Genomic DNA, 27317 nt, shown 5'->3' on the forward strand with positions numbered 1-27317 from the left:
CAAGAGATGTTGAGAAACCCAAAGACAAGCAACCAAAGGGAGTAGCTGCCACTTCTAGACCAAAGGGGTCAAGGGAAGAAATACAGTAGAACCTCCATAGTGACCACCTCCCTATATTGACCACCTCCTTTTCTTTTCTTTTTTTTTTTTTTTAGACAGAGCCTCAAGCTGTCATCTTTTTTTTTTTTTTTTTTTTTCACGTTACACAATTCAGTTTCTTTCATTTTATTTTTAAGATGACTTCATTTCTCAGGACAAAGTGACACAAATACAAGCAGCAGTCCTTAGGGCTGGCTAAGTCCATGTGTATCTGCTCTCTTAAGTACTAGCTCAGCCCTTAAATGAGGAATTACAAATTTAATAAGTGAGGGGAAAAGTATAGAATAGGGATTCTAATCAAACAAGAAAATCAAAATTAATGACACTGGTACTCTATTCTTCATATCAGTACTAAAACAAACTCAACCCTTTCAAATCAGGGAAACTGCCATTCCATTCCTAATAAAGGGGATTTTACAAGCCCTATAAAGGAAAAGAATTATAAAAGATGTAAACCAGTTTGCTTCCTTTAAACACACTGCAATATAGAAAAGAATTTTTTTTGTAAGCTGCTGCTTCTGAGTTGTGCAGACTTCATGGTACCTCAGAACCCCAATAATTAAGCAGTTCATGACAAAAGATAAAAGTGAAAAAGTAGACACAGAGATCCGTGAAGACTTCGCCCATTTTGCTATAGGTATCCATTGATCGATTTATTACTTCAGCAGGAATTCCAGATAACAGAAGTGCAGCTGTTAGTACTGTTGTCTTTACTTTCTTTTCACCCTTAGGAAAATATTTGTATAGTCCCATGTACGCAAGTTGTAAAGTAAGAAATGGAGCAAATATGGACCGCGCCCGCGGGCCTGTGAAAGCCCATGATCCGGTTGATGCGCTGTTCCGAGTTCATGAGCAGCTTTCTCCGCCGCAGTTCGGCTCGACGCTGGGAAGCTGACAAGCCTGAGCCTGCTGGGACCCCGGACCTGTCCCCACCGTCGGTAGCGACGGTCACCGACTCCATCCTCCCCTCCAGAATCTGGGAGTGGTGACGGTGGCTGCGGCAGCAGCTGCAGCTGCGGCGCGTCGCCTTTAGGCAGGGCCGCAGGGCGCGCGTCCTCCTCCCTCAAGCTGTCATCTTGGGTAGAGTTCTGGCATCACAGCTCACAGCAACCTCCAACTCCTGGGCTCAAGCAATTCTCCTGCCTCTGCCTCCCAAATAGCTGGGACTACAGGTGCCTGCCACAACACCCGGCTATTTTTTGGTTGCAGCCGTCATTGTTGTTTGGCGGGCCTGGGCTGGATTCGAACCCACCAGCTCAGGTGTATGTGGCTGGCGCCTTAGCCACTTGAGCCACAGGCATCGAGCCAACCATCTCCTTAAGTTGACCTAATTTTCGTAGACTGGATGTGCATCACATGTATTATCAGTACAGTAGGCTTAGTTCCTTATGTTGACCACCTCTGTATGTTGACTAGTTTGTTACAGTCCCTTGGGTGGTCAACTTACAGAGGTTCTACTGTAAGTGCTACTAGGTGCCAGTGGTGGTTGGAACTGTGGAGGAAGGGCTGCCCAGTGGAAGTTGTAGTCTTGGATAGATTCAGGCACTGTCAGTAATGTGGTCCCAGCTTGGTTGGGGCTTGGGGATACCCTCTGATCTTCTTCTGATATCTTCCATTGGCCAAACTCAGCCTGAATCAGCAAAGAAAGTTTGGGTCAACCTAGCACACAGATTAGGGCAGGGAAGGGCAAAGAATGGGTCCACCGTGGGGAGGCGGATTAAATGGAAAGGTTGATAAGGAGGCTGAGGTGGGTGGATTGCTTGAGCTCAAGAGTTTGAGACCAGTTGGAGCAAGAGTGAAAACACATCTCTAAAAAAAAATAGCCGAGTATTGTGGTGGATGCCTGTAGTCCCAGCTACTTGGGAGGCTGAGGCAAGAGGATCACTCTACCAAGAACAACAAAGTGAGACTCTGTCTCCAAAAAAAAAAAAACAAAACAGAAATGTTGATAAATCAGTATTTTGATATTTAATTTGGTATATTAAGTCCTGTCTCAACCTTTAAAGCAGCGGTTCTCAGCCTGTGGGTCATGACCCACAGGAACTGTATTAAAGGGTCGCAGCATTAGAAAGGTTGAGAACTATTGCTGTAAAGGCTGAGATGTCCCATTCTTGTTAGGTACATATTATGTCACAATTTATATCTCACTGAATTTTTTTTTTTTTTTTTTTTCTTTGAGACAAAGTCTTACTCTGTCACCCAGGCTAGAATGCAGTGGCATCATCCTAGCTCACTGTAACCTCAGACTTTAGGGTTGAAGCAATTCTCCTACCTCAGCCTCCCAAGTAGCTGGTACTAAAGGCATGGACCACCATGCCCAGCCAATTTTTTCTATTTTTAGTAGAGACAGTGTCTTGCCGTTTCTCAGGTTGGTCTCAAACTCCTGAGCTCGAGTGATCCTTCCATCTCAGCCTCCCCAAATGCTGGGGTTCCAGGTTTGAGCCATCACCCTAGTCTTATTGCATCTTTATAACAGTTCTGTAGGTAAGTATTATCTCTTCTTACAGATGAGGAACTGAGCTCAGGTTAAGTCACTTGTCTAAGGTGATGCTGTGTGTGAGTGTGGAGCTGGGGATCCACATTTGACTGACTGCAAAGCTCCTATTCAGCTCTCATGCCAACTTTCTGCTGCAGTGAAAGTCATCATCTTCCAGTCCCTAAATAAGGACCCAGAGGCAAAAGCAGGAGAGAATCCCTGTTTCTCTACTTCTCTTCCTTTCTCCTTTCCTTTAAAGCTTGTGGTGATACAGGAAGTGGGGGGAAGGCCCTATTGACCCGCTCCTCCCATGTTTTAGGCCTTATAGTATATGATATATGCTGAGGCATTATCTTTTTTGGCAGTATTTTTTTCCACCTTGATTATCAGTTGTTTTTTTTTTTTTTTTTTTCTCCAGACAGAGTCTCACTTTGTCACCCTTGGTAGAGTGCCGTGTCATCTTAGCTCACAGCAACCTCAAACTCTTGGGTTCAAGTGATCCTCTTGCCTTAGCCTCCCAGGTAGCTGAGACTACAGGCATCCACCACAACGCCCGGCTATTTTTTAGGGACTGGGTCTTCTCCTGCTCAGGTTGTTCTCAAACGCGTGAGCTTAGGTAACCCACCCGCCTCAGCCTCCCAAGTGCTGGATTACAGGTATGAGCCACTGCGCCCGGCTCTGATTATTGTAAGTTTCTTCAGAACCTTATTTTGCCTTTGTATGTATAGCTTTTGTCTTTCTAGTATCTCGAGCTATTTTTATTCTTTGTTCATACTATTCAGGAACTTGGGGGCACATTTCAGAATTTCTAGAATCTAGTATTTATCCTCTTTTCTGGCTTGTTTAGCTGACTAGATGTGTTTTCTTCCACAAGAAGATACTGGTAACCTCTTCTTAGTCCAGGAATCCTAAAGCCTTAAAGTATGTTTTACTCACCTGTAAAAACAGATTCTCAGACTTTGCCTCAGCCGTCTGAATCAGCCTCTCCAGGGTTTGGGCCTAGCAATGGACACTTTTATAAAGTGTTGGGAGATTTTGAAGCGGCCACTAAATATTGGCCTGTGGGCCAGCCACTAGCCTGAGAGAGGCCAGAACCTGATGTAGGTATCTCTGCTCCCTCCTGCCTGAGGTCAGATGGTCTCCTGCCTCTGTTTGAATGAGGTTTTGAAGTCAGACTGAACAGGCTTCCTTTCCCAGCTTCATTGTTTACAATAAGTGATTTTATCTGAACAGCTGAGCTTATTTTGCCCTGTGTAAAATGAGGACATATCCACGCAGAGGTGGAAGGAGGTTAGAAGGCATGATAAGACCTGAGATGCTGAGCACCAGGCATGTGGTCAGCCCTAAAAAAAAAGTTGGCTCCCCAGAGTTCAAGTTTTATTTTCTCCATCAGAAGTGTGGCTTTGTTCTAAACTATCCACGCTATATCCCCATTCTTCACAGTGACCCCTTTAAGGGTTTGTCTATGGCTGTTGATAGGTTAGGGATTCTCAGATTATCTCAAGAAAAAGGGGTATTTGTGACCAGAGCTAGAAAGTCCCATGACAGCTCTGGGTACCTGGGCCCCATCATGATCACCTCCTAGTCTGTGTAGCTGTGTCCTCATGTCTCTGGTGACACCCTTGCTTTTCTCTGCCAGCGTTTATCCTTTGTCTGCAGTCAGTTGCCATGCAGCTTCCCTCCTGCCTTGGTAAAATCTGCCTTGACTGTTGTGTGGCCGCTTCACTGCCCCCCACCACCCCCCATTCTACATCGTGTCTTTCAGCTCCTCTTTAACACCAGTTTTCCTCATTTTCTAGACCAGCGATCAGATTCCAAAGAGATAATCAGTTAGGCCTGCTAGTATTTCATGCCAGAAAGAGCTGGTCACCCTGTGGATCATACACACCTACTCTTAGTCCCGGCTGTTGAGGTGGATGTGGCCTCTACAAAGCTGTAGGCACAATAAACTTTCCCCAGTTCAGTCTACTGGATGCTGTGGCCATGACCTGGACAGCAAGCTGCCCTCATAAATTCAGACACGGCCAAGGCAGTTGATTAACCCCACTATGGTGGCTTTTCTCTTGGAGCCCTGTCAAAGCCATTTCATAGTATATTCTAGCTGTCCAAGAGAATTGTCGCTGAATGTCTCCATTTTTTTTCTGTGTCTCTAGCTTTAGTCATAAGCACTTCTAAGGGCACAGCATGAAAGACAGAGAACAGGGCCTGAGCCTGATTTTTAGCTCTGTGCCCTTTCTGTTTACAGAATCATGGTGCAGAGAGTGTGTGCCCAGGCACTGGAGTACAGGCTTTGTGGACTACATCCTTTCAAAGGAATGCTGGGTTACGCAACAGGCCTGCACAGTGAAACAAGGATCAACAGCTAATTTTGGCTACAGTGTCTTGCTTGGGCCTGGGCCTGCACAGCTGGACCAGATGTGGTCCCTTTCTGAAGGTTGGGGAGGTGTCGCTTTCTGGTAAGGTAAGCATTTTAGTTTTATTTTCCCCCAGGAAACTCTGAGGTATTAGAAAAGCCAAAGCAGGTAATAAGAGGTTAACATCCCCTCAGAGGACTGCCTCGAGTCTGGAATCCTGCCAGGAGGGTTGGAGTAGTAGCGCCAACTTGCCCTGGGTAATAGGACTGGGCTGCTGGGGTAAAGCAGCTGTGATGCCACAGTACTCTACCAAGGGCGACCTATTGATTCTATGGGAATCACTAGTTAGAGGGAAAGCAGCTCTAGGCTGAGTTAAATGTCCTGCTCTGTCACAAATGTGAGATTAAAACTTGGCATCTTGGTTTCCTCATGTGTGACCTCCAGGGATGTTTTTGAGGACACAGTGAGCTAATTCAGGGGAATAAAACTGCTTTGGGGGGACTCTTGTGTGTTACACTGCAGGGGGCTCCCATTGATAGCTTATGATATTGGGTTTCTCCTATAACCTTGTGAGGTCAAGGTTATTCCCACTTCCTACATAAAATAACAGGCTCAGAGCTGTTGAGGAACTTGTTCAAGGTCACAGAGCTAGTATGTGATAGCAGAAGTTTAAATTTAAGTTGGAAGGTGACTCTTTCTACCATACTACAGCAGGGAGGGTTGTAATGATGACATGGGTAACAACTATTTAAGTCACCAAGAGCTATCCTAGCATCCAGAAGCCCTTGATCTAAAGGACAGTACACCACCCCATGCTGTTATCCATCAACTGTCAACATCTCTTAGTATTTTAAAAATGGAACTTATACTTCAGGGAGACCCCTGTTTAAGGGTTTACACATGGATTCATTCCTTTGCTCCTGAGTACTGCAGGTAAATAAAATTTCTTGTAAGGTACGGGGTCCAACAAGTTTGGGCAATTTCCTAAGCCTTTTATAAAGAAAACTGAAGTTTTAAAAGAAAGTTGCCTTGAGTGCCAGTGATTTCTGGGCTTGTTAGTTTGGTTTTGGGGTTTATTTTTCTTCTTTTATGTGCTTTTTTCTATTAAAGAAAAATTTTGCCCTGTGCATACTTGGAAAGGCAAATGTATAGCTTTTCCCCTGAGCCTTCTGCAGGAGGTAGAGAGTGAATTAAGGGTTGAAAAGGCAAGATCTTGTCATGTGTGGTGACCAGATGTTAGGTTTCCTGGTTTGATTTTCAAATGCTTCTAACTGCCTGTGTGACCTTGGGCCATACATTTGACATCTTTTAACTTCAGTTTCTTCATTTGTAAAATGGAATGAATATTTCTTTTTTTTTTTTTTTTTTTGTTGAGACAGGGTCCCACCCTATGCCCCTGAACAGAGTGCAGTGGGCGTGGTAGCTCACCACAACCTCAGACTCAGGCTGCGGGCACCCCGCTGCCTCAGCCTCTGGAAGCCGCTGGGATTACAGGCGCTTGCTGCGGCGCCCGGCTGGGTTTTTCCATTTTTTTCACGAGTCGGGGTCTCACTGTCGCTCAGGCGAGTCTGGAACTCCTGAGCTCAAGCGATTCTCCCTCCTCAGCCTCCCACAGTGCTGGGATTACAGGCGTGAGCCACCGCGCCCGGCTGGAATGAATATTTCTATCTTTTTTTTTTTTTTTGAGACAGAGAATCAGTATGTCGCCCTCAGTAGAGTACTGTGGCATCATTGCTCACAGCAACCTCAAACTCTTGGGCTTACGCGATTCTCTTGCCTCAGCCTCCCAAGTAGCTGGGACTACAGGCACCCACCACAACACCTGGCTATTTTTTGGTTGCAGTTGTCATTATTGTTTAGCAGGCCCGGGCTGGGCTCAAACCCGCCAGCTTTGGTGTATGTGGCAGGCACCCTTACTCACTGAGCTATGGACGCCAAGCCTGAATATTTCTATCTTAAAGGGTTATTGCAAAGATTAAATGCATTAATGGAGTGGTGTTTCCAATACATTATCTGGTATGTAGTAAATGCATAGCAGGTAATAGCTGTTATTATTGCAAATAATTGCAGCCATTTTAATTTATAGATCTGTAGAATTAGAGAATCATCTTTGAGATGATCTAATTCAATTTCCATCTTTTACAAACTGGACTAGTTTCCTCCATCTTTTAGGAAACTAGTCCAGAGAAGAAAGGAGCTTGTTCTGTGTTAAGTGGCTAGTTTGTGCCAGCACCTGGCCTGGAACCCAAGAGTAATGAATGCTCCTAGTGAGTGAAACTCTGTCAGAAAAAAAAAAAAAAGAGGAAGAAGGAAAGGAAGGAAGGAAAAAAGAAAAGAAAGAAAATAGCATAGCACAGAGAAGGGGATAGGGACAGTTCTCTCTTAGAGCTTGCTTTTCTAAGAGTTTTATCTATGAGAACCACAGTGACATTACACATACCCAGAAAGTATTAAATAAGTAATTAAAAGTAACCAGGATGGGGGTGGGAGACAAAATGGAATACAAACAGTTACAAATGAGCTTGTGTTGCAGATTGAATAATACAACCAAAGTGAAGGGCAAGGGGAAGAAAAGAACTAACTTAAGTAACTGGAAAACAAAATTTGCCTGGGTACTGTAAGTCTAAAGACAAAAAGAACTTAACCCAATACTGCATTGGTAGATTTATTTCTCACAGGGGTATGGGTTAGAAGTTCTGCTATTGTGTGTACTAAAACTGAACAAATATACTAGTACATTGTAGATAATGAGAGCCAGCTTTCTCCCTGGCTGAGAAACAAGTTACAAATTAAGAAAAAGAGAAAGGTTTGAATGAACCCGGTGGTGTTTGATTGGAACTAGGCTATCAGTATGAACTCAATGGCTTTGTAATGGATACCTAGATAGATACATAATTAAATATAGATGTGTGTGTGTGTGTGTGTGTGTAGTGATACCCCAATAGCTATGAATTTAGCAGCCAGATCCTAGTTTTTAAGTATCATTTTTCAATATCAAAGAGTTGACCCCCAGGGCTGGGGCAGGGAAAATACAAGAGGCTGGAACATCTTGTCAGGAAGAAAGGAGTACTCAGAAGTTGGAGGCATGTTGAAAAAGCACAGGAACTCACCCAAAGGAGTTCTTAGTGGCCAAATCTGCAACATTTGGGCAACAAAATAAATAATGATAGCACTGGATTGTAACCATCGCATAAAAGAGGTATCTATGTGTTCTACTGATATAAATAAGTCATTGAAGAAATAAATGGGCAGAAAGGGCAGGCAGGGCATAGACCACCCTGAAAACCATCTTCTGCAGAAAGGGTTGGCAGGCTTCCTGTGAAGTGCTAGATATTGAAGATTTGGGACTTTGCAGGTCATGTGATCTCTGCTGCAACCACAAACCTGATTTTGTAGCACAAGAGCTGTCATAGATAATACCTAAATGAATGAGCATGGCTGTGCTTCAGGAAAACAATTTGTAAAAACAAGTGGTCTTATGAAAGATAGAACACAACTAATAGCCCAGGATGGAGGAGAGAAATGGAGTGGGAAGGGAGTGGATGGGGGAGGTTTGATAGAGGGAGGGTAAAAGGTGGGACCACACCTATGGAGCATATGACAAGGGTACAGGTCAGATCTGTCAAGTGTAGAACATAGATGTTTTGGCATAGATGTTTGGCATAATCAAGTAAATGAGGTGAAAGCTATGTTGATTGGTTTGATCTGACCATGTCAGATTGTATTAAAAAAAAAATCAACACATTGTACCCCACATGTGCATGAATGTATTCATGATCTATGTGTATTTGACTTAATAAAAAGAAAAAGTGTTGGTTAAAAAAAATGTAATTACATGTACAGTTATATACCCACATAACAAAAACAAAATATAACAGTCACCCCATACTTCAATCACTATGCAAAATTCATCACGCCCCTACACAGGTGATTCTCTTCTGTATCCTGGCCGCAATCACTGGCGTGCATTCTGTTGCTATAGATGAGTTTGCATTTTCTAGAATTTCACAAAAATAAAATAATATGGTATAATTATTTTATGTATATATGTTACCCATGAGGACTAAAGGGATATTAAACATATATGTGTGTATAAAAAAAAACCAAGTGGTCTGTGGGCCTTAGTTTGTTGACCCTGTTCTAGAGAATGCCTCTTTTAGAAAATTGGGTGTTTCTTTGGCTGTTTACAGAGTAGATTTTGTTAAATGGGGGGGAGGAGTAGGAGAGCTGCAGTCAAGATTGTTGTAATCTGTAGCTCTGACAGCATGCACTTGGTGTGATTTTAGAATTGCAAATTTGGAGAGAGATGGTTTGTTTCATCTCTTCTTCAGATCTCATTTGTTTTGTTTAATCTGTATAGTGGTATGTAGTGTGGACTCTGCAGTCACTGGGCATGGGAACCTAGCCATGTCCTTACTAGGTGTAGGAACCTGGACAAGTCCCAGCTTCTCTGAGTCTCCATTTCCTATGTAAAACAGAAATGTTGTTATTAGGTATGAGGAGGATTTTGGATAATCCACTGAGAGGAAAAGTTGTACTGCATATTTCTTCTCTAGGGGGAGAAAGGAGTGAACCAGTTAGGAGTCTGCTGTTTGGGCCGACAGCCTTAGGACTGTGGTTGTTGCACTTAGGAAGACCTCCGCGTGGATGGCCGTGGATGTGAGGACTACAGATGTGTGGAGGTGGAAACCGATGTTGTGTCCAACACCAGTGGGTCTGCAAGAGTCAAGCTGGTGAGTACTGTAGCCACAGTTCATGCCCAGGGAGAAATGGGTAGCCCTTAGAGAACTAGCTGCAGACCTGTCCCCTGGCTTTTAGAGTGTAGATTGTGCCTGAAGAAATCTGAGACCCAAGCCAACCCCAGGGTCTATCCAGATCTGAAGAAATCTCCTCCTCCTCAGAAGGCCACTTTCCAAGTGCCATTACTGGAGAGTCCTCCCCGGGTGTATGTCCAGAAGAGGAGGGAGTTGATGGGGTTCCTGGTTGCCTGTCCTGAGTGAGGACCCTTCTTGCCTGTATCTGCAGGGTCACACAGACATCTTGGTGGGAGTGAAAGCAGAAATGGGGACGCCGAAGCTAGAGAAACCAAACGAAGGCTACTTGGAGTTCTTTGTTGACTGGTCAGTACTATGCAGATGTTTTTTTAAAAAATGATTTAAAAGATGAAGATTCAGAAAACGAACCTCTTTCCTGTGGAGCCCACTTTTATTGTGTACTTATTTAGTTATTGTTCAGCCATTGGCAGGCATTTACTGACCTCCTTCTGTGTGTCAGATGCCAGGAGGTCTTGGCTCAAGTCCTGCCTTTGTCTTGATCACCTGGCCTTATTTTCCCTGTCTGAAAAAGGAAGACTTCTTCCAGGAAGCTCAGCATATGGTGGTTATGAGGATCAAGTGAAATGATGTGTGTTTTGGTGCTTTGAAAAATGTCAAACACAGATAGTAAGGATCATTTGGTCTAAAATGCCCTCTTCCTGCTTTAGCTCTGCAGAACTGTTCATGGTTTGCGTGGCAGACGAGGCCAAGGATCAGCTGAGCAGCCTGACAGGCTGAGGAAGTGGCAGCTAGGCAGATGGCATGAAAGCAGGGACAAGTAAGGGCTCTGCAGCGTCTCCAGCCTGCCCTCGGCCAGAATTTCACCTCACCATCTCTGGCCAGCTATGTAACCTGAAGCTAATTACTCGGTCTCTCTGTACTTAAATTTCTTCATCTAAAAAATGAGTACAGGCTCGGCGCCTGTGGCTCAAGCGGCTAAGGCGCCAGCCACATACACCTGAGCTGGCGGGTTCAAATCCAGCCCTGGCCCGCCAAACAATGACAGGTGCAACCAAAAAATAGCTTGGCATTGTGGCAGGCACCTATAGTCCCAGCTACTTGGGAGGCAGAGGCAGGAGAATCGCTTGAGCCCAAGAGTTGGAGGTTGCTGTGAGCTGTGATGCCACAGCACTCTACCCAGGGTGACAGTTTGAGGCTCTGTCTCAAAAAAATAAAATAAAATATGAGTATAGCCAGGCAACATGGCTCATGCCTGGTAATCTCAGTACTGCAAGAGGCTGAGGCGCGAGAATTGCTTGAACTCAGGAGTTCAGGACTTGTCTGAGAAGAGTGAGACCCCTGACTCATTAAAATAAATGAAAAACCCGGTCAGACACTGCCTCAAGTGCCTATAATCCCAGTGGCTTCTGGAGGCTGAGTCAGCGGGATGCCCACAGCCCAAGTCTGAGGTTGCAGTGAGCTATGACGCCAAAGCACTCTGCTCGGGGGTATAGGGTGGGGCTCTGTTTCAACAACAAAAAAGATTTTTGTTGGGGTCTGGTCACATAGGCATCCTCTGCTTAACACATAAAATTCCAGACTTTTTTTTTTTTTTTTTGAGACAGAGTCTCACTGTGTTGCCCTGGGTAAGTGCCATGGCATCATAGCTCACAGCAACCTCACACTCTGGGGCTTAAGGGATCCTTCTGCCTCAGCCTTCCAAGTAGCTGGAACTACAGGTGCCTGCCATAACACCTGGCTAGTTTTTCTATTTTTAGTTTTTCTATTTTTAGTAGCGAGGTGAAGTCTTGCTCTTGCTCAGGCTAGTCTTCAACTCCTGAACTCAGGTAAACCATCTGCCTTGGCCTCCCAGAGTGCTAGGACTATAGGTATGAGCCACTGCTCCCAGCCAAAATTCCAGACTTTTAAAAGGAAAGCAAATGTTCAGCACAAGGCATCTTATTTGCATGATCTAGGTAAGTAGACCATCCCCATCAGTTTACTGTTGACTGGGAACACTCTGAGAGCCAGGTTCCCAGGTACCAGCCATAGGCCAACCTTGCACACAGCCCCTTCTAAAGATAGCAGCTGCAGGCTGCTCTGGCAGACCTTTTCTGCATGGATGCTGACCTACTTTGTAGAGTGAGTTACAGTCTTCACTTCCAAACACAGAAGTAGATTCTCACAGTAATCTTGTGAGAGAGCTAATAAATAAATGGAGCTCAGAAAAGGTTAAGTGACTTTTCTGAAGTTCCATAGCTAAAACTGCCAGCTTAGATCTGTCTGACTCTGAATCTTGGTTCTTTTTACCTTTAAAAAATGTGATGATATATTGCCTAGGCTGGTCTGGAACTCCTGGCCTCATATGATCCTCCCAAGTCAGCCTCTCAAGTAGCTGGGATAACAGGCATGCACCACCACGCCTGGCTTTTTCTGCTTCATGCAGCCTACAGAAGCCAGCTTTAGAAGAATGTTGTACTTGAAGTCCCAGAACTATCCATGCTCGTTTTTCTGGTCACTTTTCTTTCCAGACCATTCCTGCCCCTTGCCCTGGCCCCCCAGGTCCTCCTTAGCAGCTCTCTTCCCTTTGTTCTCCTTAGCAGCTCTCACCAGTCTGAGCTGTCCAGTCAAATTGACCCATTCTTTAAATTACTGTGGGTGATGGGGACCTTGTTCAGATTCTCAACTTATCCCTTTCTTTGCTACCCTTGGTCTGCCTAATTCATGGCAGTAATCTTCACTGAGGAGCAGACACCATGTGTGAGGACCTGTCATTTGCTTTCCTTTTCTTCCCCTTTGTTTTCTTCTACCTCTTTCATTTTAGGCAGAGCAAAGACAAGAGATAGTTCACTGTGCTTCTGTGTCTGAACATAACTCCATGTTAGCCTGCTGCTCTTGTCTCTTTCTTGTCTCAGCTGTACAGGGAGGGTAACTCCAGTTGAGAGAAGGCTTTAGCTGCCTCTTTTCAAGCTATGCCTTTGGAAGTAGCCTCTCTTCCGGCTGAGAGTGGCAATTGCTTTCTGGTCTCTTTTCCTCCTTTGTAAGTCTTAGAAGGGTCCCAGCAGGCCTAGGAGCTCCCATTCCAGGTAGTTCTTCTGAATCGACTTCTCAAGATGCATAGTCTCAAGGTGGTAGTACACTGTAGTTTAAGTGGCTCAGCTAATGTGATCAGCTCAGCAGGTGGAATCACTATGAGAGATTCATAAAACCCCGTTTTTCCTACAGAGATGGGAGAGGTTACCAAGCACTGATGGTTGCCATATGTATCAGCACCTCACTTGCGTTTTCTAGGGGCAACTCTTAATTGCATAAACGAGGAAATCCTTTTATTTTGATTCAGCAAATAGGAATGGCTTCTGGGAACCTGTGGATGTGTCAGCAGTAAGGTTGCCACACCTCTATTCCAGTGGCAGGCATGGAGCCTCTGCTGGGGAGTTCAAGGCACTGGCTTGTCCCCAGGGAAAAACATAGTTGCTACCCAGTGGAAGAAAAGTAATTGGAAGGTGGGAGACTTTGAGCCTTGCTTGATTTAACTTTTTATCAACAACTTCCAGGTTTTAATAATTTAAATTCTCAGTGGTAGAGTGGTCTCAGAAAACGAATTGCTTCTCTGCTAACTTACTTCACTTTAGTTTTGTCTGCTTAGGATGATAATACATGGAACTGAGGTAGACATTATTTCTCCTTCCTGTAATTTACCCTCTATTTTGGAAAGATGAAAAATCTTGGTAGTCTCACAGCCTTTTGGAAATGGTGCCCAGCTGCACTAACTTTGAGTCCTGCTCCAGAGCTGCCTGGAAGCGCTTTCACTAAACTGGGAGCAAAATCAGACCTTCTAACTCCTGTGTCATATATTTGGTGTGCTAGTTGTAACCTGAGAAAAGGTCATTTTAAATGAGAACTCAGAAAAAATTAGAGAAAGATGGTGTCCATGTAAATCCCAGAGAGATAAGAATTTAGGGAGCTGATGCGTTACTCTGGGCTGCCACTAGGTGGAGGACCATCGGGTTGCTCCTCAACTCTCCCACCATCCCGTTAAGAGTGTGGCTTAGCCACTCAGAGAGGCTTGGGGTTTTAACTGAGCAAGTTTAGGAGACTGTTTTTTATTCTTAAACATTTCACTGTGTTCAGCACTTGCCACTTTCCTTTGGGGTCTTAACTCCTTTATGGTGTGGTCATTTGTATTTTTGTTTTACTCATATTGAGCCAGAATCTTTGCACTCTGTGCTCCTTGCCTCTTAGTGCTGCTTAAAGGGGACAGTGCTCTTAACTGAAGGGTTGCGGGTGAGGGGCAAAGCATAGAAGCAACCTGCAGAAGCCATTTGAGGCTAGGTGTGCCCAAAGTCTCCAGAGCTGATGAGATAGCCCTCCTAGAAATGTCAGAGAACTATGAAACACTCAGAATGCACTGCTCTTCTGATACCCATTTATAGGGAAACTTCTGCAGCCTGAGAAATGAGCACAGGTACACACAGAGATACAGAGGAATCAGCCTTGAGGCTTTCTTTGGGGCCAGGTGACTTCTGGAGGGGTAAGACCTTGAGTTAGTTTTGCTCTAGGTACCTCCTAAATCACATTTTCTGCTGTGGGCCTGGCCTGATGTGTAAGACTCCATAGATTTGTAGGCTAGATTGGTTGCAAGGGAAGCAACCATGGGCCCAGTGTCTAGAGTCCCACTCTAGGTAAACATGGCCTTGATCTCAGTCTACCCCAGTAAAACCAGAAATGTTCCAAGCAGGTGGAGCAGGGTGGAGGTGGTGAGTCAGGAGAGGTGGAGAGCTGGGAGGGGCAGCGTTCCCAGGGTCTTTATTAGTTTATTTAGTTTAGTAAACTGTTTCCCACAACTCTGGAAGAGGGACTGCGTCATGCTTTATGAAGGGTCTTAATTGGTTTTGGTAACTACAAGTGCAGAAAACATTTGGTTTTATGCCCAGAAAAGCCAAGTGTGTTCCCCTACTGAAAGACTATATTGTGATGCATTTGAACAAGGGGCTAGAATTACCCAGTCTGTGTGTGTTCTCTTCTCTCACAGAGAGAAGCTTTTTATTAAGGGTTCTCTTCCCTTGGTTGCATTCTTTGTTGATTTCAACATTTGTGGTCTAGTAATAAGCCCCAAGACCAGAGCAGCCATTCAGTACCATAAGGCAAAAGATAAGCCCAAGGAAAGCGAAACCGACTGATGTTAGACTATAAGCCAGTCATGTGGAATTACAGAATCTGGGCAGTCCAAGAGAGCATAGCGGATAAGGGCCAGTCTACCTAGGTTAAGAGTCTTAGCTCCTTCGTTAATGGTTATTTGACGTTGGCCAAATTACATCACCTGCCTGTGACTCAGTTTCCTTATCTATAATGGGGTCAATATTGTCCTATAATTAAGTTTAAATGAATAAATAAAAATAAAATGGTGTTAATACTTCTTAGGGTTGTGGTGAGAATGAGATGAATTAATACATCAAAAATGCCTAAGAATGGTATCTAAATCATACTGAATTCAAAAAACTGTTTAAGTTTCCCTTATAAAAGGGAAAACTTACATCATCTGGGGTCTCTCATCCTGCAGGGTGAATCCTACCTATGAGATTTTTGTTTCATTTAGAGAGTTTTTTTTTTTTTTTTTAAGGTAAATTAAAATGCTGTGAGGGCTGAAAAGTTTGCCCCAGACTCCATCATTCCCTATTAATTACATGTGTCCGTTTGTTCAGACATATGTAGTTACTTGGCTAACCCCTGTAGGTCTTTTAGCCCCTGGAGATGGTCTCTAAGTTCCTTTCTAGGTCTACATTTCTGTTGGAAAGGATCTTTGTGCTGTGAGCACTCCAGTGATGAGGTGGAATCCTCATTTCTGTACACCAGCCCCTCCCTTCATCCGTTGGTGGAATTGGGGATTTGGGGTTTTTATGTTACTTAAATCATTGAACCCTATTCCCTACGCAGAATAATTACCTTCCATTTCCCCAGCCTCCTCCCTAGAGTCACTTCATGACAGGGGCACCATCCAGATGCAGGAGCATTCCATGGGCTCCTGGGTCTCCAAACCTTCCTCTCTGCCTGACTGCTAACTATGTTGAAAGGATGACTTATTTTTAAAAAACCAAAAAGCTGTTTTAAAATGGGTAAAAGTTCCATTTTAAATTAGTCTGGTGGCAAAAGCAAAAACCCATAATAGGGCATGATTTCATAGGTAGATTTAATTTGGATAGTTGGAAGCTGGGAGTTCTGTAAACCATCCCCTAGGGCTGTAGAAGAGTTAGTGCAGGGTGCTGCCTGTGGCTCAAGGAATAGGGCGCCGGCCCCATATGCTGGAGGTGACTGGTTCAAATCCAGCCCCAGCCCAAAACTGCCAAAAAAAAAAAAGAGGTAGTGCATTATCCTGGAGTAATTAGCCACACCCAGGAGGATTGCCCCACACATTCAGGAAAAGGTAAACATTTTTGAGGATAAGCATCTCTGACTAGGTTTGTCTACACAGAAATCTCTATAGATGGATTTTTAAGCACTTAAAACATGGAACTTAGTATAGATTGCTTATTGTTTAAATTAGAAACAGGTTGTGTTTTGCTGGCTGTGCAAAGTGAAAACTTGGTCCCTAGTGACTTGGTTATTTCACCATAAATGAGCTGATTTTCACTGCTGGATGCCTGTGTTTAGCTGAGGCAGTGAGGAAACAGTGAGGTTGCCATGGCAGTAATTAGGTTTCTCTTGGGGACTTTAAAGTGAGGTTCTGCTGGCTGATAGTGGTAAGAGAAGACTATAATTAGAGAAGCAAAATTATTATTATTTTTTTTTAAAGACAGAGTCTCACTTTATCACCTTTGGTAGAGTGCTGTGGTGTCATAGCTCACAACAACCTCCAACTCTTGGGCTTAGGCCATTCTCTTGCCTCAGCCTCCCAAGTAGCTGGGACTACAGGTACCCGCCACAATGCCCAGCTATTTTTTTGTTGCAGTTTGGCCAGGGCTGGGTTCTAACTCACCACCCTTGGTATATGTGGTTGGCACCCTACCCACTGGGCCACAGGTGCTGCCTGGAGAAGCAAAGTTATTATACAACAATGTGGTCTGTTTTAGGATTCATTCTTATACCAGTATTATTGAGATTTCTTTTAGGGTTATATAAGTTAAGTTGGCACAGCCTAGGGTGTTCACATAGGTTTTGCTTTACTTGGAGTCCCCCTGCCTCTCTCTGGCTTGACCGGCCCCTACTTACCCCTGGTCTGAGGTCTCCTGCTACCCCTGTCCCCCACTTCAGTTTGCTTCCTATCATAAAACTCCTTTGCTTCACTGGAATTGCTGGCTTTGGGTCTACATCTGTAGGTCTCCAGTGGCTGGCACAGGGCTGGGTAACTTCCAGGTGGATGAGGGGATAGAAAGTTTTGATTTTATAGAGTCCTTATTGAAGTAGCTGATGTCTTACTTTTCTGGACCTTTATTGTTATAGTAAAATGATTACTGCAATGTTTATGTATCTCACACGCACATTAATGGTTTGCATTAAGCCAAAACTCTCAAAAATGTCCTGTTAAACACTTCTGAGTAGTGTTTTTAGAGTGGCAAATGGGTGTGTGTGTGTGTGTGTGTTTATTTTAGAGAGAGGGTCTCATTCTTTGACCCAGGGCTGGAATGCAGTGGCTTGATCAAAGCTCACTGCATGCTGGGTAGGGCGCTGGCCCCATATACCGAGGGTGGCGGGTTTGAACCGGCCCAGCCAAACTGCAACAAAAAAATAGCCGGGTGTTGTGGTGGGCACCTGTAGTCCCAGCTACTCAGGAGGCTGAGGCAAGAGAATCGCCTAAGCCCAGGAGTTGGAGGTTGCTGTGAGCTGTGATGCTACGGCACTCTACCGAGGGTGATAAAGTGAGACTCTGTCTCAAAAAAAAAAAAAGCTCATGCTTTAAGTTCTGGGTTAAAGTGATCCCACCAGCTCAGCCTCCCAAGTATCTGGAACTACAGGCACGTCGTGCTACCAAATCCAGCTAATTTTTCTATTTTTTGTAGAGACTTGGTCTCAATACTTTATCCAGGCTAGTCTCTTGAACTTCTGGCCGTAAGTAGTTTTCCTGGCTCAGCCTCCCTAAGTGCTGGAATTACAGGGATGTGCCACCACCCCTGTTGAATACTATTATTAATAGTTCTTTGTTGAGGTAATTTGGCATAGTATAAAAAAGCCATAAAGGAAAAAAAAAGTTTTTCTCTTGAAAAATATCAAATAAAATAAAGGGGTAACCTAATATTTAATCAACCAATAGTCTTTCCTTTACTTTATTCATTTTCCTTCTCTTCAGTACAGTGATAATCTAAAGTTTATGGCATAAACTGATAGGCTGTCATACGTGTCTTCTAAATCATTCCAGAAAGGTACTGTGCTTTCATTGTGGGTTTTGTATTGAGAGTAGCATAGCACATTCTAAAACTGTGAGACTCGGGATGGTGTTTATGATGTAACCCCTCTGCAAGCCAGTGTTTGATTCTCTAGGCCTCCCAGCTTCCTGGGCCTGACAGAGTGTTTATTGTACTCTGAAGATCAGAGAGTTAATCATTAACGGCTGACTTCACAATGCCGTCGTTCTCTTGTTTCTCTTTGACTAAAGATGGCTTCTATTAGAAGTCATTGGGAAGTCCCATCACACTCATTGACAAATCCAGGGTGCAATGCTGGTCTGGTTTATTGCATGTGCATGTAGGCTGGAAAGGTGGCAGATGCCATTTTCCCCATTTCAGTGACTTTCCTTATAGAAACTGTTTTTTCCAGCATTCCACAGGAAACTGGAATGAAGCCTTGCCCCTTTGCTTTTGGCATTTGGAAAGACTCATGCAGCTTTTCCATTGTTGTTCTGTGTAGTTCAGCCAATGCTACTCCTGAATTTGAAGGTCGAGGAGGTGATGACCTTGGCACAGAGATCGCTAACACCCTGTACCGCATATTTAACAATAAGAGCAGTGTTGACCTGAAGTCCCTCTGCATCAGTCCTCGGGAGCACTGCTGGGTCCTCTATGTGGATGTGCTGGTGAGTATCGTGTTGATGTGCTGGCCATATTCTACCTTTGTCGGAAATCACTTGGCGTACTTTTCTCCTAATGCTTTTTTCCTATTTGGGTGGATGTTTTCAATTTATAGGGTGAGATTAGTTGGGAAAAGATGGTCTCCTATACTAATTTTTTAAATCAGATACAGCATATATATAAATAACATACGTATAATGCCGTTCTATAACAAAATTATAGTCATATCATGGTAGCACCTAAAATTATTTACAAAGTTGTCAGTGGACAAATAAGAAATGCTTTCTGAATGGTGCCAGGCAGAGCTGATGAGCAGAATTTAGACAGGCTGGCACAGTGTGTATGGAATGATGATAAGCAATTTATGTGCATTCTCATTTAAACCTTACAAACCTTGTGAGTGGATACTCTTATATTCCCCACTTATAAGTAAGGAAACTAAGACAGAGCCTCAACTCCTGAGCAGTGCTGTTGGCCTCAAAGCCAGGTGTGTGTGATGCTTATACCTGCTCTTGACTTCACTGTGCCATCATCCCTTAGTAACATCTGGGAGCCCAGCTGCTCTGAGGCTCTTGTGTCTTGGGTGAGGACCCAGAGGTCCTGCCTCCTCCCACACAGGTTCTGCTCCCCTAGGATCTTTCTGGACCAGCCCTCCATTCTCACCCTGATATTTTCACTTTCAAATAACTCTACCCAGCTTTCGATGCTTGATGGTAACTTCTCTGGGTAGCTGTAATTAATTTGCCTTTGTGTAATACTGTAGCAGTCAATGCTTATTCTTGTACAGGCTCTTGTTGGGTCCATTTTATTCCTCATTAAATTTTATGAACCTTGAGATTATTGACTACATGTTCCACTTGAGATTGAGGACACAGGTTAAGCCATTGACCAACAGATTATTTAATGAATATGGAGATAAAGGAGGTATTATAGATTGATTATGAACTTCATGAAGAGAAACAGCTGGCTGCTGTCAGCCCTACATGAACAGGGTAGAGCTTTGGATATTTTAAAATTATATGATAATAGATGGAGCATAGTTAAAAGATAGCAGTGTTAGCCGTTGTCTAACAGGTTAAGACTATACTGAATGTTGATGCTAATGGGGAAAAGTCATGAAATTGGAAGTCTGTTTACTTTTTCTCATCTCTGATAAGTAGGATGAATCTTGTAGTGTGATTCCTACGAAGCAGATAATTTCACAGGTCCTGGTTTTGAAGAGGTGGGAACCAGCAGCCTGCAGTCTTCCCAGGACTGTAGAGGCAGGCTTTATAAGTGCTCAGGGAGGCGCAGCCCCATGGTGTGAACTCTCAGGTTCCATCATGTCTCTCCCCTCCCCCACCAAAAACTTTATTAAAGACTTGTGTGTTACTGCACACTGCATTTGCCCTTTGATGTATTTGTGCACACTCTTGGTTTTGTAGGAGGATGGCCCAGTGATGAGGACTGATGCACTTTTGAGTCAGTCTCACTTAAAACAACAGCCCATCCTTCTATCAGTGAAGGCTTTTGCGAAACTGATGAATATAGGGAAGTTATTTCAGCCCAGAAGCAGCCATCTTCTTCCACAATTGGGAATCCCCTGGCAATGTGCACTCTGTCCTGTCCTATGTAGACCTTTATTTTTAAGACTCTTGGCATGTGTATTTCTTCTCAAATATTTTTTATTATTTATTTATTTATTTATTTATTTTTGAGACAGAGTCACTACGTCACCCTTGGTAGAGTGATGTGGCATCATAGCTCATAGCAACCTCAAACTCTTGGGCTTAAATGATTCTCTTGCCTCAGCCTGCCAGGTAGCTGGGACTACAAGGCACCCACAGCAATGCCTGGCTATTTTTTTGTTGTTGTTCTTGCAGTTGTCATTGTTGTTTAGCTGGCCCAGGTTGGGTTCAAACCTGGCTCCCTCATTGTATGTGGCTGGCACCGTAACCACTGTGCTATGGGAGCCAAGCCTCAAATATTTTTAGAAAAGTTTTGCTTACTTTGGAAGAAGACATGAGCTTTTGAAATGTCATCATCGGGCGGTGCCTGTGGCTCAAGGAGTAGGGCGCCGGTCCCATATGCCGGAGGTGGCGGGTTCAAACTCAGCCCCGGCCAAAAAAAAAAAAAAAAGAAATGAAATGTCATCATCTTCAGAAAAATTTTTAGTGAATTAGAAAAGCATTTTAGGGTGGCGCCTATGGCTCAGTGAGTAGGGCGCCAGACCCATATGCAGATTATGGCGGGTTCAAACCGGCCCTGGCCAAACTGCAACAAAAAAATAGCCAGGCATTGTGGCGGGTGCCTGTAGTCCCAGGTACTCAGGAGGCAGAGGCAGGAGAATTGCCTAAGCACAGGAGTTGGAGGTTGCTGTGAGCTGTGACTCCATGGCACTCTACCAAGGGTGACAAAGTGAGTCTCTGTCTCAAAAAAAAAAAGGAAAAGCATTAAAAAAAATTACATTACGAATGAAGTTGATCAGTTTTTGTCATTCATACAGTTTGCATCTGTGGAGGCTTCTTCCTGCTTGAAAGCAAAGGTTTGCCATACGCCTTGATGAGAAGGTGCTTTGTGCATGTAAGGTTAGGGGTAGACTTTTGTTTGTGGAGTATTATCGTAAATTTACATACACTGAGGCGGCTCAGTGCCTGTAGCTCAAGCGGCTAAGATGCCAGCCACATACACTAGAGCTGGTGGGTTCGAATCTAGCCCGGCCCACCGAACAACAATGACAACTACAACTAAAAAATAGCTAGGCGTTGTGGCGGGTGCCTATAGTCCCAGCTACTTGGGAGGCTGAGGCAAGAGAATTGCTTAAGCCCAAGAGTTGGAGGTTGCTGTGAGCTGTGATGTCACGGCACTCTACCCAGGGCGATAGCTTGAGGCTCTGTCTCAAAAAAAGAAAAAAGAAAAAAATACACTGAGGAGATCGAGACTGTTTGAAGTGCAGTGGGGGAAAGAAAACCAGTCTTGTCACTGGATTTGTGAAAAATGAATCACCGATGATTTATCTTTACCAACTTGTCTGTGTAGTACTCATATAGAGCCTTCGGACAAATATTCTTGGTACCCTGCCATGTTTTCATACTTTTATTGCAGACATATTTACCTAAAACCTACTACTTGTTTTCAGTATTGTGTTTTCTTCAATTGAGTTATTTTATGGGCGTAAAAGTTTAACTTCATGGAAACTCTTCTTTGCTCTTTGTATGTTTTTAATGGCATCGATTTTTACCCCATATGAGGTAACTGTTAGGAGTTTGTCATACTAACAGAGTACAGGTGACCTTTGATGGGAGACTGGTCTTTCAGTGAGCCCTGGGAGTGGTGATGAGAACCAGCACGTGGGTCTGTGGGGTCTGTGGCCTTGAGCATGGGAAGGAAAGCAGGCTCAAGAGTCGCCGCAGCACCTGCAGCTGGCTGTATAGGTGACAGGAGATGCTGAGCCTGGTGCCTGAGCAAACAGTGACGGGAAATCCAGGAGGGGCAGGTTTGTGTGTGGGACACATGTTTGCTGTCTGGTAGGCTGCATTTCTTAGTAGTGTGTTTTGCAAGTTTGCCTTTGGAAAGAAGCCCCTCCTCCCAGAGCGCTTCAGAGTAAGTTGCGCTGTTTCTCTGAAGGAACTGTTTCAATTCATGCATCTTGAAAGAGGGAGGTGTTTGTGACCAGATGTGTCTTCCTGTTCTCCAGTTCTGCTTCTTTTCCACCTCTGTCACAGAAAGGATTTTTACCCCTGGGGTGTCTCTCTGTGACATTACCTGTTCTGTGCCTCTTATTTGCCTACTAGTTTGTTCTGAACCTCTGCAGGTAGCCCAGGCTGGCTGCTTTGGATCTTGGGCCCACTTACTCTCCTCCTATCTTGGCTATAGTATATTTAGCAAAAAGACTGGGCTTGCCTGGCAGTAGAGGGAGAAGGGTAGGACCTGTGAGTACCTGTTACGGGCTAGGAATGTTCAGGTTGTGATCTCATTTCATCCTCAGAGAAAGAAGCCCTGTAAAGAAGCATGGCTTTGCCTTACTGATGGAGAAACCAAAGCTCAGAGGACATGTAGCAAGTGGCAGGGACAAGTGTCCAGCCCACACTGCCTGACTCCAGGGAGCACCCTAAGTTTTCCCATTGTGTGATGCACCGTGCACCGTGAAGAGTGTGGGCAGACCTGGGGCCAGGGAAGGGCTCATTCCTTTGCACCCTGTGGAGGAAGACAGGTTGATTGGTGCCTGCCCTTCTGGAAGGCCCCTCGGCAGATATTCAGGGTTTATTTTAGCATTCTGCCCTGTTAATTTCATATCTAGGCGGTAAGCTAGAATGTTGAGAATCAAAGTTTGTGTCCGCTTGGAGTGAGACAGCACAGCACAGTAAAAGCACTGCACTTCGCTGATGCTTGCCATGTGCTGAGCACTTCTCTCAGGGCCTTACAAATAGGAACTCTTTCCACCTTTATAACAACTCCTTGTACAGGTGACCTTTGATGGGAGATTGGTCACAAGACTGGTCTTTCAGTGAGATAGGTGTGATTTTCATCCTCCAGATGTGGCCCAGAGAGGTTACGTACCACCCAGGGTCATGTGGCTAACTGGAAAAGACAGGAATCAAATCCAGGCACACTGACTCAGGAGTCTGGCCCAAGCCCCTTTGCTGCCTAGCAGTCTAATCTGAATAGTCCCCTGAGTAGAAAAGAGCTTCGTCCAGTTGCTAGGTGAATACGTGGCAGTTACAAAGGCAGGTGGTGACACAGACTGGGGATTACATTTTAATAAGAAGCATGCAAGGATATAGAAGAGAGAGTTTGGGCCGGAGGTCTACTTGGAAAGCTTAAAGGTGAGAATTAGAGGTTTGCTGTGGGCATGAATGAAGTGCATGATGGGATGTTCTGGGTATGATTGTTGAATCTGACTTAGCTGAGTTTGGAAGGCCCAGGCGTAGGGTCTGCCTGTCTGTCACAAATAATCACCAAACTCATTCTTCATAGCAGCCCTTCTGAGCTCTGGGATTAGGACTGAATAAAACCATAGAGTCCCAGCCTTTAGGAGTTCATAGTGTTTAGGTGAAGAGGAGACAGATTCTAAACAAAACACACAGAAATATACGACTTTTCTTTCTACTTATGATTTCTCTCCTTTCTTATTCAGGGCAGCCCAGTTGGCTTTATTCATTAAGTTTAGGCCAAAGCTTCTCTAAAACAGGGGCAGAACAACCTCCTGCTTTCCACTGACCTTTGTTGTTAGATGGGCACACACCAGTGCACTCAACCCTTCCGCTTATGGTCAGAATCTTTTTTGGGAGAGCCTAGTTTTATTATAATTAAGGAAAACATGCAGCAGTGTTTCATGTCAGACCAGTTGTATATTGAGCATTATATAAGAGCTAATTCCTCTAGTGAGTATGAATTTGGTAGTAGCTGCAGCATTAGTAGCGACCATTTTCTGAGGCCAGTCATACGTTAGCAAAGACTGGAGGCTTTGCTCTAACTAACAAAGACTGGAGGCCTCAGGCTCTAACTCTGAGGCTGCATTGGAAGCTATTTAGGGCAAAGTAAAGGTGATCAGTCCCTCTTTCAGTGCAGGCCCAACTGGCTAGAGTGCCTATGAGAGGAGCACATGGCAAGCCAATACCTCTGAGTATTGGTACCCAGCCAGGGCCAGCTGTGACCTTGCATGTGTGGCTCATTTGAGCACAGCCATGACCACGCAGCACTTGCAGATAGGTGAACACACTATGTCAGTGAGCTGTAGCCACCACATGGTTTGCCAGGACAGCAGCCATGCACTCTTATCTTTATTTTATAAACACACATTCACTATTTCTTAGGAATCAGTGTACTTTAAGTGGGGTAATATTTAAAGTAAGAAATAATGTCTGCTTTTTCTTCCCTTTTTAATCCCTGTCTCCTTTAGCTGCTGGAATGTGGTGGAAATTTGTTTGATGCCATTTCCGTTGCTGTTAAGGCTGCTCTCTTCAATACAAGGTGAGTCTTCACTGGGTATGGAGGCTCATGCCTATAATCCTAGCACTCTGGGAGATCGAGGTGGGTGGATCGCCTGAGGTCAGGAGTTCAAGACCAGCCTGAGCAAGAATAAGACCTCATCTCTAAAAAAAAAAAATAGCCAGGGGTTGCAGCAGGAGCCTGTAGTCCCAGCGACTTGGGAAGCTAAGGCAAGACAATCACTTGAGCCCAAGAGTTTGAGGTTGCTGTGAGCTTCGCCACAGCACTCTACCTAGGGTGACTGAGTTAAGACTCTGGCTCAAATCCCCCTCCCCCCAAATAAGGTGAGTCTTCCTGCAAACAGCTCTGTAGGCCTGCAGAAGACCAGAGCAGACACTTATAATGGAACACTGAGAAAATTTTTATTGTCGCTCATAGGTAAAGATAGCAAGGAGTATCTTGGTGGTATCTTTTGTTTTTTTTTAATAATGGGTACGTAGTATTTTGATAGGGTACATGTGATAGAAACTGATGGTATCTAATATTAATCTCCAGAAAAGAGAGATTTCATAAGTTAAAACTCAGCATATACATATAATTCTGTATTTATTTTTAGTATTATTTTCATAAATAAACATATACCATGTAGAAAAATAATAGAAAACTGCAGAGAAGCAAGAAAGAGTGGATACCACCTACATTTGGTCAGCAACTCAAATAGTGTTCCTGGGAAAACTTGGGGACAAGGATTTTGGCTATTTTATACTCAGCTCTATTCCTCGCACCATGAACAGTACCTGACTCATAGTGGGTGCTCACATATTCCTTGATTGTACACACAAATGCATTAATAGCAGCCTGCTCTCCAGTTTAAGTCAAAAATAAGAATTTATGGGCCAGGCACAGTGGCTCATGCCTGTAATCCTAGCCCTTTGGAAGGCCAAGGTGGGTGTATTGCCTGAACTCAGGAGTTCAAGACCAGCCTGAGCAAGAATGAGACTCTGTCTCTATTAAAAATAGAAAAAAACTAGCTGGGGATTGTGGCAGGTACCTGTAGTCCCAACTACTCATGAGGCTGAGGCAGGAGGATCGTTTGAGCCCAAGAGTTTGAGGTTGCTGTGAGCTATGATGCCATAGCACTCTACCTTGGGGTAACAGAGTGAGACTCTGTCTCAAACAAACAAACAAGAATTTATGCCACTGTGATTCAGCCTTCCAGACAGGCTATATAGAAGGGATAAGGTGCTAAGCTGTTTTGTTTTGTTTTGTTTTGTTTCAACCAAGTCTCACTCTCTCATCTTGAGTAGAGGGCATGGCAACATCATAGCTCACAGCAACTTCAAACTCCTGGGTTCAAGGGATCCTCTTGCCTCAGCCTCCCAAGTAACTGAGACTACAGGTATGCACCACCAGACCCAGCTAGATTTATATATATATATATATATATATATATATATAGATATTTTTTTTTAGTAGAGATGTGGGTCTCACTCAGGCTGGTCTCAAGCTTTCGAGCTCAAGCAGTTCACCTGCCTCGGCCTCCTGGAGTGCTAGGATTACAGGTGTGAGCCACTGTGCCCAGTCTGCTTAGCTTTTCTGGAGTTGACATTTCTTCTTTTTGGTTATTTAGCCTTTCCCACTTTTATGCACTAACTACTTTGAGGAAAGTTTGCAGCATTTGCGTAGGCGGGAGTATACATTCCATGAGAAGGCCTCCATTAAGATAACAGAGGATCCTGGGGTATTAAAAAATGAGGATTAGGGGCAGCGCCTGTGGCTCAGTGAGTAGGGCGCCAGCCCCATATGCCGAGGGTGGCGGGTTCAAACCCAGCCCCGGCCAAACTGCAACAACAAAAAAAATAGCCGGGTGCTGTGGCGGGCGCCTGTAGTCCCAGCTACTCGGGAGGCTGAGGCAAGAGAATCGCTTGGGCCCAGGAGCTGGAGGTTGCTGTGAGCTGTGTGATGCCACGGCACTCTACCAAGGGCCATAAAGTGAGACTCTGTCTCTAAAAAAAAAAAAAAATGAGGATTAGAAACTTCTAGCAACAGGCTCAGCGCCCATAGCTCAGTGAGTAGGCCACTTACACCGAGGCTGGCCGGTTTAAGCCCGGCCCGGGTCTGCTAAACAAGCAAGACAACTGCAACCAAAAAATAGCCGGATGTTGTGGCAGGCGCCTGTAGTCCCAGCTACTTGGGAGGCTGAGGCAGGAGAATCGCTTAAGCCCAAGAATTAGAGGTCGCTGTGAGCTATGATGCCACTGCACTCTACTGAAGGTGACACAGTGAGATACTGTCTCAAAAAAAAAGAAAGAAAAAAGAAACTTCTAGCAACTTAATCTAGGGAAATTACTAAATAAGTAAGCAAAGATACTTATTCTAGGTTGTTCATCACAGGTCTTTATAGTGGTAAGAAATTAGAAACAACTTGAAGGTCCAGTCTAAGAGACTAAAATTCACACTGCCATATGTTTAAAGGCTTAATGATGGTGAATGTAGACTAACTGTGTAATTTAAAACAAACAAAATGCAGGATGGGATACCTGCTGAGAAAGAAAGCTGTGGAGTCCCCCACCCCTAACTGTGCCACTAGAGCTCTTGGTGAGATGAGTGAGCCATGGACCTGGCACTCGTGCCCACTGTGGGAGGTTGTGTGCTAGATCCCATCAGCAGCAGCTTGTGCTTGGGCCCTGTTGGAGGAAGAAAGAAAGTTACCATCTGATGTATC

At 44.4% G+C, this 27317-nt stretch overlaps 1 protein-coding gene across 2 annotated transcripts in view; it reads left to right on the top strand.

Moving 5' to 3' along the window:
- The window catches only part of EXOSC7 (exosome component 7), a 37163-nt gene that overhangs the window by 3722 nt on the left and 6124 nt on the right, over positions 1-27317 (top strand). For both annotated transcript variants that reach the window (XM_053599430.1, XM_053599429.1), the window contains exons 2-5: positions 9561-9662; positions 9955-10049; positions 18522-18687; positions 24564-24634. In XM_053599430.1, the coding sequence (XP_053455405.1) occupies positions 9561-9662; positions 9955-10049; positions 18522-18687; positions 24564-24634 (434 nt within the window). The remainder of the gene's footprint in view (positions 1-9560; positions 9663-9954; positions 10050-18521; positions 18688-24563; positions 24635-27317) is intronic.

This window comes from Nycticebus coucang, chromosome 8 (genome assembly GCF_027406575.1).
Source record: "Nycticebus coucang isolate mNycCou1 chromosome 8, mNycCou1.pri, whole genome shotgun sequence".
NCBI classification, from domain to species: Eukaryota; Metazoa; Chordata; class Mammalia; order Primates; family Lorisidae; genus Nycticebus; species Nycticebus coucang.